At 48.2% G+C, this 13,836-nt stretch overlaps 1 protein-coding gene across 1 annotated transcript in view; it reads left to right on the forward strand.

Moving 5' to 3' along the window:
- Positions 1-4,273: 4,273 nt before the first annotated feature.
- SCTR (secretin receptor) overlaps positions 4,274-13,836 on the forward strand; it is a 79,490-nt gene continuing 69,927 nt past the window's right edge. Inside the window, exon 1 of the mRNA XM_031651181.1 lies at positions 4,274-4,599. Coding sequence (XP_031507041.1) covers positions 4,528-4,599 — 72 coding nt within the window. The 5' untranslated portion in view covers positions 4,274-4,527. The remainder of the gene's footprint in view (positions 4,600-13,836) is intronic.

Consider the following 13,836-nt stretch of genomic DNA (forward strand, 5'->3'; position numbering starts at 1 on the left):
CAAATAACAGTTTTCTCAATACCATCTTGAGGTTACAGAAAGAATGGGGGGCTTAGATTGTGGCAATACAGGTTATGGAGTGGGGTAGAAGGGTCATTCTGTTGAGGGGCGACATGACTTCTAAGAAGAATGAATGGATGGGGAACAGAGATTCACTGGTAAATAGCTTCCTTTGGAATTGAATGAGTCTGAGACACAATCACCTTATAAAAGGGTCTCTTCAGGTGTGGTTACATTCTTGGTCTTCCTTTCTGCAATAGATGATGAGACACCAGGGAGGAGAAGAAAAACAATGGTTCTTAGTGGGCCCTGACTTTAGGCAGATGAAGGAACTTGAGGGAAAAACTTCATCCTATGCTTTGGGAGAGACAGGGGTTAGCAGGGCGGGAGTGGGGGTGTGGAGGGGAAGGTCAGAGAGACCTGAAGCCTTCTTCAGTTCAGCATGTCCAAACGCCATATTTTGGGGTAAGAGTTTCTGAGCCCCAACAGCTCCTACAGGTGACCCCTCTCCCAAGAACAACTCTTGCCAGCTTTTAGAAGCACTGCTTTCACTCTTTGCCCCTTGTTAAAGAAAAAGTTACTCCGACACTTGCTAAAATGGTAAGGATGATTTCCTTCAAGACTATAGCAACACGGGCTTTGCAATGGGGAGGAGCAATCACTCTACTCCAAATACAACCAGGGTAAGTGAGGATTTACAGCCAAGGAGCACGGTAAGGGTCAGTGGGTGGAAAATTACTAAGAGGAAATATCAAGGCTGGCAGGATTCTTGCTAAAGGCAGACCAAGGGCTTAAATATCAAAGGTAGAGAATGAGGAACCGAAGCAGATATCAAAAGTGATGAGACATCAAGAGTGGAGTAGGAGTTCTTCCTAAACTCACTTCACAGGATCCTCACCGAGACTGGGCTAGGGAAACTGGAAACAGGATGGGGAGCCAAGGTCGAGGCTTAGTTGGGAAGAGGGCTAGAGGAGCCTGACTAAACTTTAGGCAAGGAGAGTCTTCATCACCCTTCAGACCTCCTGTTGCCGATCCCTCCACCTCACCATCCCTTGCTGGTTCCTGCCTACACCCTGCGCATAGTCCTTTCATTAAACTCCCTTTGATTAAACCATTTGAGCAACAGTTTCTCCTTCTCCTGCCAGGCCCCTGCCTGCTGGCCCCTACCTACCTCACAGAGCTCTTTTAATTAATAAGAAGATGTCCACAAAAGAGCTTGTCAAGCCTTAAGTATAAGGAGACCATCTCCATGTTGGAGAGGAATCCTAGTACTGTGTAAAGAGCTGTAAAAACTTCTCCTTTGCCCTCTGAAGTTCCACTGAAAATCAACTGAAAAAAAAAAAAAAAGGCAGATTCATAGGAAAAAAGGCATGCAAATTTCAAAATGTGCACAGGAGTCTTTCAAAATACAAGAACTCAAAGAAATGGCCAGGGGGTGGACACTTTTATATACCATCTTGAAGTTACAGGAAGAATGGGGGCTTATGGTGTGTGGCAAAATAAGTTGGGGGGTGGTGGAGAAGAGGAGGCCTGGCTGGTAAAGTTGGGCTTGTTATACAGATGAAACTTCACAGGTAGCAGGCCTAAGAGAGGACAAATGGTGTGTGTGTGTGTGTCTTTCAGACCGTTAAGGTGTCTAACTCTCAGTTAACCTTTCTTAGATCTGGACATGGAGAGGTTCCACAGAGAAAGCCTGGCTGCATCAGTGCAGAGTTCTGTCTCCAGATGCAATCTCCCCAATAAAAGACAGCTTTGCAGGGTTGCTTCTGTTTGGAGGCCCTCCGAACAGTCATCTCAAAGTATGTCAAATAAGTATATTTTGGGGCGAAATATTTGGTTTCCTTCACGACACAGGCTTGGGCTCAGTCCTGGATTCAAATCCTGGCTCCTCCCCTTATTAGCTGTGCTGATGGAGGCAAGCATTTATCTTTCCTAAGCCTCAAGTTCCCATCTCTTATATGGTCTTGGAGGACTGGATATGATAACACACCCAAGCTTCCTAACAGACTCCCCAGCATACGATAGGTGGTAAATATATGGTTAGTTTCCCTACCTCTTCCCTTCTACCCCTATTGTGAAACTGGTGGTTTCAGGCAGGTTTTAAGGACCTTTCAAGGGGCACTTCAATCCCTTTTCTCAACTCTCCGAGAGGCAGAGCTTCCCGTTTAAGCAAGAATGGCTTGCTACAGGCCAGAAATTTATTGAATTGCCCAGAACTAATGTTGTTTTGCTTTTTCATCAGATATCATGAGGCTCTGATATAAAGCACGGATTGCATTTTTGTGTTGTTTTCTTTTTATTTATTTCAACCCCAAACAGCCATACACAGCATTGTTACAGAAAATATTCAAACAACACAGAAGTCTGTATAGTAAAAACTGCAAATCCTTACCTCACGCCCTTTGCGATGGACATTTAGGATGCTGAGGTTCAAGGAGCCTAGGAAATAACATTTTTCTTTCCAGCCTGAATCTTGAACCAATTGAGAAATAAGATCAAGACAGATGGGGCCAAATACCACTTTATAAAGTCAGTATTGCGGAATGTGGTTTGTCCTTGTGGGCAAGCGGTTTCCTAACTAAACCCCAGAATTAGAGAGACCACTACCCTGTCACTGGTGGTACTGGACCAGTTCCAGTAGAGCCTCAACCACCAATCACAGCCTGGCCCAGGGAAATCCAGTTACAGGTTCTCTGTAGCGGGGCACACTGTCAAAGGAAGGAGAGAGGAGGGGACCGAACTCATGCCAGTTCCTTATTCTGAATGCATCAGTCATGTAAGCTGGTCTCACCTGTGTATACATGCATGCATGCATGCATGTGTGTGGGTGCGCGTGACAGAGAGGGAGACAGACAGAGAGAGGGTGAAGGGGTAGAAACAAGTCAGGAGCATTATAGTAATGACTGCTGCCCATGAGAAAGAAAGAAATAAGGGTGGTTCCATCTCCCCATATATCATCTCATTTCCTGCCACTGTCACAGTGCTTCTGCAAACATCCTTGCACATTTCATTAGGCCCTTGGGTGAGTATTTATGTAGAAAGAGTTTCTAGAAGGAAGTTGGTGATTATGTATACTTTAGGTTTGATGTGTACTGAGCATTGATTTTGGACCTAGAAGCTGAATGGATTTTCCTCCCTTTTATTTCTTCTGGGATTTACCAGCCTTGATTTATTAACAGTCTCTTCTGGTAGGGAACGCTGCTAAGGACAAGAGCACATTGTTACTTTACCAGCTGCACGGCCGTCTGAGTAGAGGCCAGTTACAGAGAGTCAGGTCAGCCATGGAAGGGTAGATCCAGGCTTTCCTGTCTGAGCCTCTGAGTTGCAGTACCCAGACATGTAATGAAATCTCCTCCACCTTCAATGCCCTCCTCTGTCAAATGGGCATCATATCACCTAGGGGTTTGGGGGAGAATTAAATGAGCTGATGTACTTCAAGTGCCTGGGAGAAAGATAAAGAAAGGGGGAGAGAGAAGAGGGAAGGGAGTAGGCACCAGTGCAGACAAAGAAAACTTGAGTTTACAAGACCCATCTAGCGCTGGGCTCAGTGGCTCATGCCTATAATCCCAGCACTTTGGGAGGCCGAGGTAAGAGGATCTCTTGAGCCCAAGAGTTCAAGACCAGCCTGAGCAACATGGTGAAACCCTCTTTTTTATGTGACAGTAAAAAAAGGCCATCTGGGGCGCCTTGTACTCCAGGATAGGGAGCACCCTTGGAGTGGGCTACTGGGACTATCTGCCTGAGGCTTAAATAGCTTCCCAGACGGTTCATCCTCAGGACAGTCCCCAGATGCCTGAGTGTACCACAGACCTTCCTTGGTCATCATCAAAGGAGGAGCTCATCGGAGTGAAACTTCATGGAATGAGAGCTAATGACTTCAATAATTAAGAAAAAAATACAGAAAATCGGAAATAAAGTGCAAGTAGCTGTCCGGGGAGAATAGATGCGATGGGTCTTGACTGCGTCACAACTTTCAGTCTGAGAAGTGGGTATTATCAGATGTGTTGTTAGGGCTGAGAAAGCCGAGGCTTACAAAGGTGACCTAAGTTGCCCACCGACCCCCCAGCGAGCTTCAGCCTTCGGTCCGTGGACTCCAGAAACAGTGCTCTTTCTGGACCCGGGGTAGTGCGGGATTGCCGCGTGGAAGACTAAGCCAGCGTGCCCTCTCCTGGCCTCCTCCAGCTTGGGCCCAGCCTGCGGGAGCCTACTCCGGCCCGCGCGCCCTCCCTCTGCCTCCTCCCCTGCTGGCCTCCGCGCCGGCCCCCAGCCAGTCCCCCGCCGGGTGGAGGAAGCACGCCGGAGGCGCAGCGTCCTAATCAATGGGCCGGGCGGCTTAGCGCGCGCGGCCACCTGGTCCGAGGAGGAGCAGTCCCCGGGCCCGCCGCAGGTCGGGTGGCTCAGCCATGGCTCCTCTGGGCGCAGCGGCCGGCCGGAGCCCGGGATCCTGCGCGGGGCACTGAGCTCCCGAGTGGGCAGAGGGCACGGGCGGGTGGACGTCGGGGCGCCCTCGGGGAACGTGCGGGCACCATGCGTCCCCACCTGTCGCCGCCGCTGCAGCAGCTACTACTGCGGGTGCTGCTCGCCTGCGCCCCGCACTCGGTGAGTACTGCCCCCTTCTGAAGGCTAGGGAACCCAGGGAGCGACAGTTTCGCCGCTTCTCCGGCCTCGGCAGGATGCGGGTGGAGGGGACTAGCAGATCTTCCGCTGAGGAATGGGGACTCTTCCCTGTCAATCCTCCCAACATTAATCTCTCCCAGCTCTTCTCCGGAGGGACCCCTTCCCAAAGATAAACCTCGTGCGCGCCAGGCGAAGACAGCTCCAAGATGAATCCCCGTGCCCCCCACCCACCTGGCTTCTGAGACCCTCCTAGACGGAAATTCTGGAGCCGCCCCGGGCAGTGCCTATTGTGTCCTGGGCGCTTTGCCTCCAATCTTTCCTTGAAACCTCTCAATCACCTTTCGAGGCTGCTATTACCATCCTCACTTTATAGACTAGGAAAGGAAATGAGAGGGGGAATAACAATTCTTGCTCCAAGTCAGAAGAAGAGGATTGGAACCCACATCAGTATCAGTCTGCCCCCAAACCTTGACATTTTCACACTCACGGGCTGCAGATGGGAAAACCTGAAGGGAGCTCCGGCAAGAGCTTCCGGGTCTGCGATGGGACCGTCTGCCACTCTCTCCACACCCTCTCGTGTGGGACGCGGCTCCCTAATGTCTGCGTGTCTGGTGGCTGCTGGGTGCTGCTGTTCCCCAAAGCCAGGTCCTGGCAAGGGGCTGGAGGAGGAAAATACTACTACTAATAATAATAGCGGCAGGATGGGTGGTTTGTTTTTCTTTCCTACAGAAATTCCTGGGAGTCTCGGGCCTCTCAGAGCTCTGGGATCTGTGATAAAGAGAGTGGCCCCACCCAGACCAGCAGAAAGGAAGGAATGGGGAGGGAGTGGGGGTTAGAGGTGGGGGCCAGATTCTAGAATCATCCCTTCCCACTAGCATTCCAAACTGGTCCCCAAGGCCTCTATTCCAAGAAGCTCCTTAGGGAAAGTGCTTGGGGACCCAGTTGAGTCTCTGATGTCTGTCCTGGGCAAGTCTCCTGGTGTCCAACCTCCTTGTCTTCCCGTAGTCCCTTCCGGTTGGATTATAAGGAAAACCAGTGCTCCCAGAGCCCACCAGAGTGTTGACACTCAGGAGATGCTCATTTTTCTGGTAGCCCCAAGACTTTCAGCAGCAGTAGTTGGGATGAGTGCAATTTGGAGCTTGCTTGGAACTCCCTTTCCACGGTGGAGCCTCCTCTCTTCAGTGGCAGTGCTGGCCTTGGAAGATGCTAGAGCAACAGCATGCACTCATGAGTTTTGACTCCCAATTTGGAGAAATGCCAACTGGGATACTGGGGACAGTGTCAAGCCAGGAAGAGCCTGGAGGTGTGTTATTCCGTGGCTAGGGGTAGGAGAGGCAATAGCTCCTTCCTTGGGACCCTCCCAGCCTCCTTCTTAAGTATTTGCAGTGACTCTGAGACTGTCATAACTGGTACCTAGAGTGCAGGACTGAGGTTCAGTCTGCATTCTTGTCTCAAGAAAATTCCTGGATTATCACAGGAATAAGTGGAAGGGGAAAATGAGAGGCTTCCCTTGGTTTAAGTCTTCAGTGTACCTTGGAAGGATGCTTCATTATGCTCTGGCCCCAATCCCTTATTTTAAAAATGAGCACACTGAGACCCTCAGAGAGAAGGGAGCTGCCCGACATCAGCAAGTTAATAGCAGAGCCAGGACTAGCAGCTCTGCTAGCCCCACACACCCCACTTAACCCACTAAGGTTAGCACCCAGGTCTCTTGATTCCCAACCATCCAGGGCTCTGTCTGTTATGCCCCTTCTTTTTCCTTTTTTTCTTTTTCTTTCTTTCTTTCTTTTTTTTTTTTTTTGAGACGGAATTTCACTCTTGTTGCCCAGGCTGGACTGCGATGGCGCGATCTCAGCTCACTGCAACCTCTGCATCCCAGGTTCAAGCGAGTCTCCTGCCTCAGTCTCCTGAGTAGCTGGGATTACAGGCGTACACCACCATGCCTAGCTAGTTTTTTGTATTTTTAGTAAAGATGGGGTTTCTCCATGTTGGTCAGGCTGGTCTCAAACTCCTGGCCTCAGGTGATCCGCCTGCCTCTGCCTCCCAAAGTGCTGGGATCAGAGGCATGAGCCACTGCGCATTACTGTCTTACATAATCATAAGATGGTTTTCTGTGTATAAGTTGTGGTCCTCGGATTACTTTATGGCTTCTGTAGACCTTATATCTCACACTTCTTGGCTGAGAACTCCTGTAATAAATAGGAGTGAAACTGACCTACTTTGGTTGGAATATTTCCCAGCCTCTGGAGCCCTGCTTTCCTTCTGTTTGACTCTGGGTGGTCAGACATTTGATTCTGAAATCTAAGTGTGTTCAAATAATTTTTTATTCATTTGAAGCCCCCCCTCGAGGGAGATTATAGGCATCTTCCTAATGGAGGGGGGGTCACTGAGGGCAAATTGCTTATTACCACTCTCCCTCTACTCCATATAGGGAGGCGTCAGAAGTGACCCTTGTAAGTGGAACCCAAAAAGTGGTGATGGCCAAATGGGGCAGTTTTTGAGGCCTCCCATAAGAAATACTGAGCACACCCCCGCTCTGCGGCCCCACCCCCATGCATCTCATGAGAACTTTTTACCTGGAACATCACTGTAATTATTTACTAACACATCTGTCCCCCGAACCCTAATACACACACTTTAAACTTGAGCATGGAGCCTCATCTTGTTCATCTTCTATCCCTAGAGTCTGTCACCAGTGTGAGAGGGAGCTCAGTGAGTGTGTGTTGAATGAATGCGTGGATGACTGAATGAAATGATGATGATCCAGCAACAAATAACGAAGAATCATTTCTTGAAAGGACTCTTTACTTGCTAAATTGTACAGAAATGTGTCAGGCCATAGAAAAAGAGTCACTCAAGGTAGCACTTTTTAATCCATGGCATTTGGCAAACCGCCCATTTGTTAACCTTAGTGAGTTAAGTGAGGTGTGTGGAGCTGGTTTTTCCTTCCAGCGGAGTTTCTTAACACTATTGACATTTGGAGCCAGATAATTCTCTATTGTGAGAACTGTCCTTGCATTGTACAATGTCTAGCAGCATCATGGACCGCTACCCTCTAGGAGCTCATGATCTCTCTAAAACCGTAACAACAGAAAATGTATCTGTAGACACTGCCGAATTTTTTCTGGGGATAGGGAGGGCAAAATTGCCCCTGCTTGAGAACCACTGCCTTAAAGGTTGTCATGTTTCAGGTCAGATATACAGATAGGACTAACAATAGGTATTCATTTCACATTGGGTTTGGGGCAGTGGGGTTGGTGATAGGGCATCTGAGTCAGAGAATGGAAACAGGTGTGCCTGATGAAAATCAGTCTCCAAACTGGACAAAGGACTTCTGCAGAGAATGGGTTCCTTGATCTATTCCACCCTCCCTTCCCTTCTTTCCCCCTCCTGTCCCCATCCCTCCTCAGTTGATGGCTAAGAAGTATAACAATTCCAAGTACGGGATCTGGCACATGGAAGCCTTCGGTACATGGTGGTCACTGCCCTGTCCTGTCATGCATCTGGACCCAGAGGCTGACAAGCCCTGTGGCTGCACAGTGAGCAGAACCTTAGAAAGGCCTGCAAGCATTGCCTGCAGAGCTGGTAATTGCCCTGTTACCCAGGCTGCAGTGTAATGGTGCAATTATGGCTCACTGCAGCCTTTAACTTCCTGACTCAAGTGATCTTCCCACCTCAGCCTCCCAAGTAGCTGGAACTACAGACACCTGCCACCATCCCCGTCTAATTATTATTATTTTTTTTTTGAGAGATGGGTCTCACCTTGTCTCCCAGGTTGGTCCTGAACTCTCGGGCTCAAGTGATCCTCCTGCCTTAGACTCCCAAACTGTTGGTATTATAGGTATGAGCCACCATGCCCAGCCTGGGAGCTGATTATTGATCACTTTTCAGAGGAGGGTCAATGGGGACTTTTTTTGTGTACCTGGAAAAACACTTTCTAGTTTTCTGAAGAAGTATTTGCAGATTTCTTTTTAAATGTTTATTATCCCTGAAGTTAATAAGGATGATCATGATGATGAAGTCTCCTTTAATTGACTCTTATTTTCCACCAGACAGTCTGCTGAGTCCCTCCTAACACTAACACTCCCATCAACAGTTAATAGCCCCATGGTACAAATGAGGAAACGGATGCTTGGAGAGACGTGAGGCCATTTACTTAACACCACCTAGCTGGACATGGTGACATGAGACCTTAAACCTAAACCTGAAAGAAGAAACCAAAACCTTTGTTTTCTTTTCTTTTTTCTTTTTCTTTTCTTTTCTTTCTTTCTTTTTTTTTTAGAGACAGAGTCTCACTCTGTCACCCAGGCTGGAGTACAGTGGCGAGATCTTGGCTCACTGCAACCTCCATCTCCCAGGTTCAAGCGATTCTCCGGCCTCAGCCTCCTGAGTAGCTGGGACTACAGGCATGCGCCACAATATCTGGCTAATTTTTGTATTTTTTAGTAGAGATAGGGTTTCACTATATTGGCCAGGCTGGTCTTGAACTCCTGACCTCTTGATCCACCCGCCTTAGCCTCCCAAAGTGCTGGGATTACAGGTGTGAGCTGCCACAGAGCTTCTTAACCAGCACATGCATCTGCTCCAAAAGAGAGGTCTGCTCCGGGTTTCTGGTGCCCAAGGGGCTGTCATAAAATTCCCAAACTTCAAACTAGCATTAATTTTTCATTTAAACTAATCAATTTGTGAAACATAAAAAAAAACTGAGTTACACACAGTGTTTATTGAGGGGCCCAGAAATGATCATGGGGTCATAAAATCCAACAGGAGTAGACATCATTTTCCAAACTGTTTAGGGGAGTCCACCTAGGCGGGGCACGGTGGCCCATGCCTGTAATCTCAGCACTTTGGGAGGCCGAGGCAGGTGGATCACCTGAGGTCAGGAGTTTGAGAACAGCCTAACCAACATGGAGAAACCCTGTCTCTACTAAAAATACAAAAAAATTAGCCGGGCATGGTGGCACATGCCTGTAATCCCAGCTACTCAGGAGGCTGAGGCAGGAGAATCGCTTGAACCCGGGAGGCAGACGTTGCAGTGAGCAGAGATCGTGCCACTGTACTCCAGCATGGGCAGGAAGAGCAAAACTCCGTCTCAAAAAAAAAAAAAAAAGAAAAGAAAAAAAGGCAACAGAAAAAGAGGAGTCCACCTGCTTTGGCATTATCACCCTTTGGAGTTCCCGCAGAGCTTCCCACCCTCACCCTGTCCTCATGATCCCCATCCAGGTTGGGAGGGCCCCAGATTTCCTACCATGCCAAGGGAGGACATAGCCCCTCTTCCTGGTACCCCCTTTTAGAAAGCCTAGATTTAATATCTGGGATTCGAGCTCCACCACCAGAACAGCCTCTTGCAGTGAGCCCCAGTTTGGTCCCTGCATCCCTGCTCTTAGCAAGCTGTGGGTTCTCACCACTGACCTTCACTCAGGCTTTGGGACAACCTCCTGCTCAAGGTAAAACCACAATACTCAGATGCTATCTACTTGCTTACATTACAAACAGAAGGCTTCTCAGCATTCCTGTGGACTCCTGGGGCCCACCCAGCCTCTACATGGTGTGTCTGTTCCAAGGATGGCATTTGGAGAGGGCCATCCCTGGTTCATCATGTCCCAGAGTCTTAGCCCACTGTGCTACAGGCTCCTGAGGTTCCCAGAGTCATCTCCAGATCCCACCATGTTCCGCCCTACTTCCCTCACCAGAGGCTCTCAGGCGTGCTCCTGATGGCCACGTGTCTTTCAAATTTCTCACCTCCTGCCTCCCTCTCATGTTCAACAGATGGGTTGCCTTCCATTTCCCAAGAGTTGAGACTACCTGGATGAACTTCTAACCAACATCTTGCCCTTGCAGATGTGTCGAAATTGTACCCTCTGTTCCCTTCCTTCCTGTCTGTCTTAGTCAGCTGTGTTATCGTAACAAAATACCATAGACTTGGGGGCTTAAACTAAAGAAATTGATCTTGCGGTTCTGGAGTTTGGAAGTGTGAGATCAAGATCCTGCAGGGTTTGGTCTCTGGTGGGGGCCCTCTTCCTGGCTTGCACACTGTCACTTTGTCCTCATGTGGCATTGCCAATGAGTGTGTGGATGCAGGGGAGGGGAAGGCCCTTTCTGGTGTTTCTTCTTGTAAGGACACCAATCCCATAGGATTAGGACCTATTACTACAATGCCATTTAACCTTAATTATCTCCTTATAGGCCCTACCTCCAAATACAGCCACCCTGGGGGTAGGGCTTCAACATGTGAATTTAGTGGGGACACATTTAGTCCATAACAGCATCCAAGTGGAAGAGAGGCTGTCCCCCAGACGACGGCCTGTCGATACTCCTATCCCTACCGACTTCCTTCCCAAGAGGACACAATGACAGCCATCTCACCCAACCTTCACCCTCTTCCTCTCCACTGACTTTTCTCATCAGCTGGTTAACTTTCCCGTCTATCCAGCCCAGGCAGTCAACAGCTCTCTGCTGTCTGCCCCCTGGTGGCCAGCTTCCTGTAAGACGCGTCCACCTTCATCGCCTCCACTTCCACTCACTCTCACACTGCAACCTGGCTCCCACGCTCCACCCACAGAAACCAGCCTCACCAGGGGCCTTCGATCTGCCACATTCACTGGATTCGTTTTTATAATCTTTTTTAAAAAATAAAAATTGTAGACTAAGCACGGTGGTTCACTCCTGTAATCCTAGCACTTTGGGAGGCTGAGGCAGGTGGATGGCTTGAGCCCAGGAGTTCAAGACCAGCCTGGGCAACATAGGAGGCCCTGTCTCTACAAAAAATTTAAAAATTAGCTGGGTGTGGTGGTGTGTGCCTGTGGTCCCAGCTGCTCAGGAGGTTGAGGCGGGAGGAACGCTTGAGCCCAGGAAGTAGAGGCTGCAATGAGCCATGATTGTGCCACTGCACTCCAGCCTGGATGAAAGAGTGAGACCCGTCTCAAAAAAAACCAAAAACCAAAAAACAACAACACAAAAAACAGTATTTAAAGTGTACGACATGATATTTTGAAATACACAATGAAATGATTACTATAGTCAAGCAAATTAACATATGTTTCTTCTACTCTTTTGGTAAAATTCCAGTGTATGATACAGTATTATTATTATTGTTATTAGTTTTGAGACAGAATTTCGCTCTTTTTGCCCAGCCCAGAGTGCAATGGTGCGATCTCTGCTCACTGCAACCTCTGCCTCCCGGATTCAAGAGGTTCAAGTGATCCTCCCGCCTCAGCCTACCGAGTAGCTGGGATTAGAAGCATGCACCACCATGCCTGGCTAATTGTGTGTTTTTAGTGGGGACAGGGCTTCCCATCCCATTGGCCAGGCGAGTCTTGAACTCCTGACCTCAGGTGACCCACCCGCCTCAGCCTCCCAAAGTGCTGGGATTATAGGCTTGAGCCACCACACCAAGCCCGATACAGTATTATTAACTATAGTCCTCATGCTGTACATTAGATCTCCAGACTTATTCATCCTGGTGTACCTGCAACTTCATACCCTTTAACCTGTATCTCTCCATTCTCAACCCCTCCCAGGCCCTGGCAACCATCATTCGACTCCCTGCTGCTTTGTATTCAACTTTGTAATATTCCACATATAAGTGAGATCATGCAGTATTTTCCTTTCTGTGACCAGCTTATTTCACTTAGCACCATGTCTTTCAAGTTTATTCATGTTGTCACTAATGATAGGATCTCCTTTTTTAAAGCTGACTGGCATTCCATTGTATATATGCAGCATGTTTCTTTATCCATTCATCTGTTGATAGACACGTACGTTGCTCCCACATCTTGGCCATGGTGAATAGTGCTGCAGTGAGCATGGGGGTGCAGGTACCCCTACGAGGTGCTGATTTCATTTCCTTTGGGTTTATGACCAGAAGTCTGATTCCTGAATCATATGTTAGTTCTATTTTGAATTTTTTGAGGAACCTCCATACTGTCTTCCATATGGCTAAGCCAGTTTACATTTCTTCTAATAGTATGTAAGAGTCCCCTTTTTCTCCACATCATTGTTAGCACTTTTCTCACTCCTCATGAGCCACCCTAACAGGTGTGAGATGATGGCTCATTGTGGCTTTGATTTGCATTTCCTTCATGATTGGTGATGCTGAGCAGCTTTTAATTTACCTGTTGGCCATTTGTGTGCACTAGATACTTTCCAGTCCTGATGCTACCAAGGGTGATCCATGCAATTTTTGAGAGAGAAGGGATACTATAAATAGTTACACTGAGACACTAGGAAATACCCAATGCATCTTAGAGGCATGCAGTACTGGGCACCTCGTTCCCTTCCATCTTTCCAGCAACATGGCTCAGTCCAATGTGGTTCTGAGTCTGACGGCCTCAGAACCAGGGAAGCTGATGGTGGAACTCAGTCAGAAGCCAGAGTCCTGGGAACCATGGGGTGACCACTGGTGCAAGTTCTGAACCTGGGGTTTGGATGCTCAAGGACAGGAGAAGGGTGTCCCAGTTCCAGGAGAGAGAGAGAGAGAGAGAGAGAGAGAGAGAGAGAGAATTTACCTTTCTCTGCCTTTTTTGTTGTATTCAGGGTCCAGCGAATTGGATGGTGCCTGCCCACATTGCAGGCAGATCTTTCCCACTCAGTCTACCAACTCCTGAGCCAATCTCCTCCAGAAACACCCAGATATAGTGTTTTACCAAGTATGCAGTTAGCCCTTAATCTAGTCAAGTTGACACTGAAAATTAACCATTTCAAAGACAATCCTCACTTCTTGCTTAAATGGTAGAGCCATCTCGTAGGGGTTCTTTACTACTACTCTGCCCTCATCCTCCTTCCTTCTCAAAATGGCAGACTTGGCAATGCGACTCCCATTTACAATTCCTCACAGCACTCACCACAGAGACCATCCTGGCCAACATGGTGAAATCCCGTCTCTACTAAAAATACAAAATTTAGCTGGGCGTGGGTTATCTGGCCATTGACTTCTTTGGCCCTTGTTGGAGACCACGAGCTTCAAGGACAGAATCTATGTCCCATTCACCTTCATGTCACCAGTGATGGGCAGACTGCTGAGCATATAGTAGGTGCCCAATAAATGTTTGCTAAAATTTTGAGTTTTGAACAGGTTATACAATGATGACTTTCCTGTTCTTATTTCTCATTGTATAAACTGGACTACTACTTCCCTTTCCACTCTTGAAGCGATTTCTTCCCAGTCTCTGGTTGTTAGGCAACTAATTATAAAGTATGAGAAGAGAAATGATGTTGAGT

The sequence above is a fragment of the Papio anubis genome, chromosome 10 (genome assembly GCF_008728515.1).
Source record: "Papio anubis isolate 15944 chromosome 10, Panubis1.0, whole genome shotgun sequence".
Taxonomy (NCBI): Eukaryota; Metazoa; Chordata; class Mammalia; order Primates; family Cercopithecidae; genus Papio; species Papio anubis.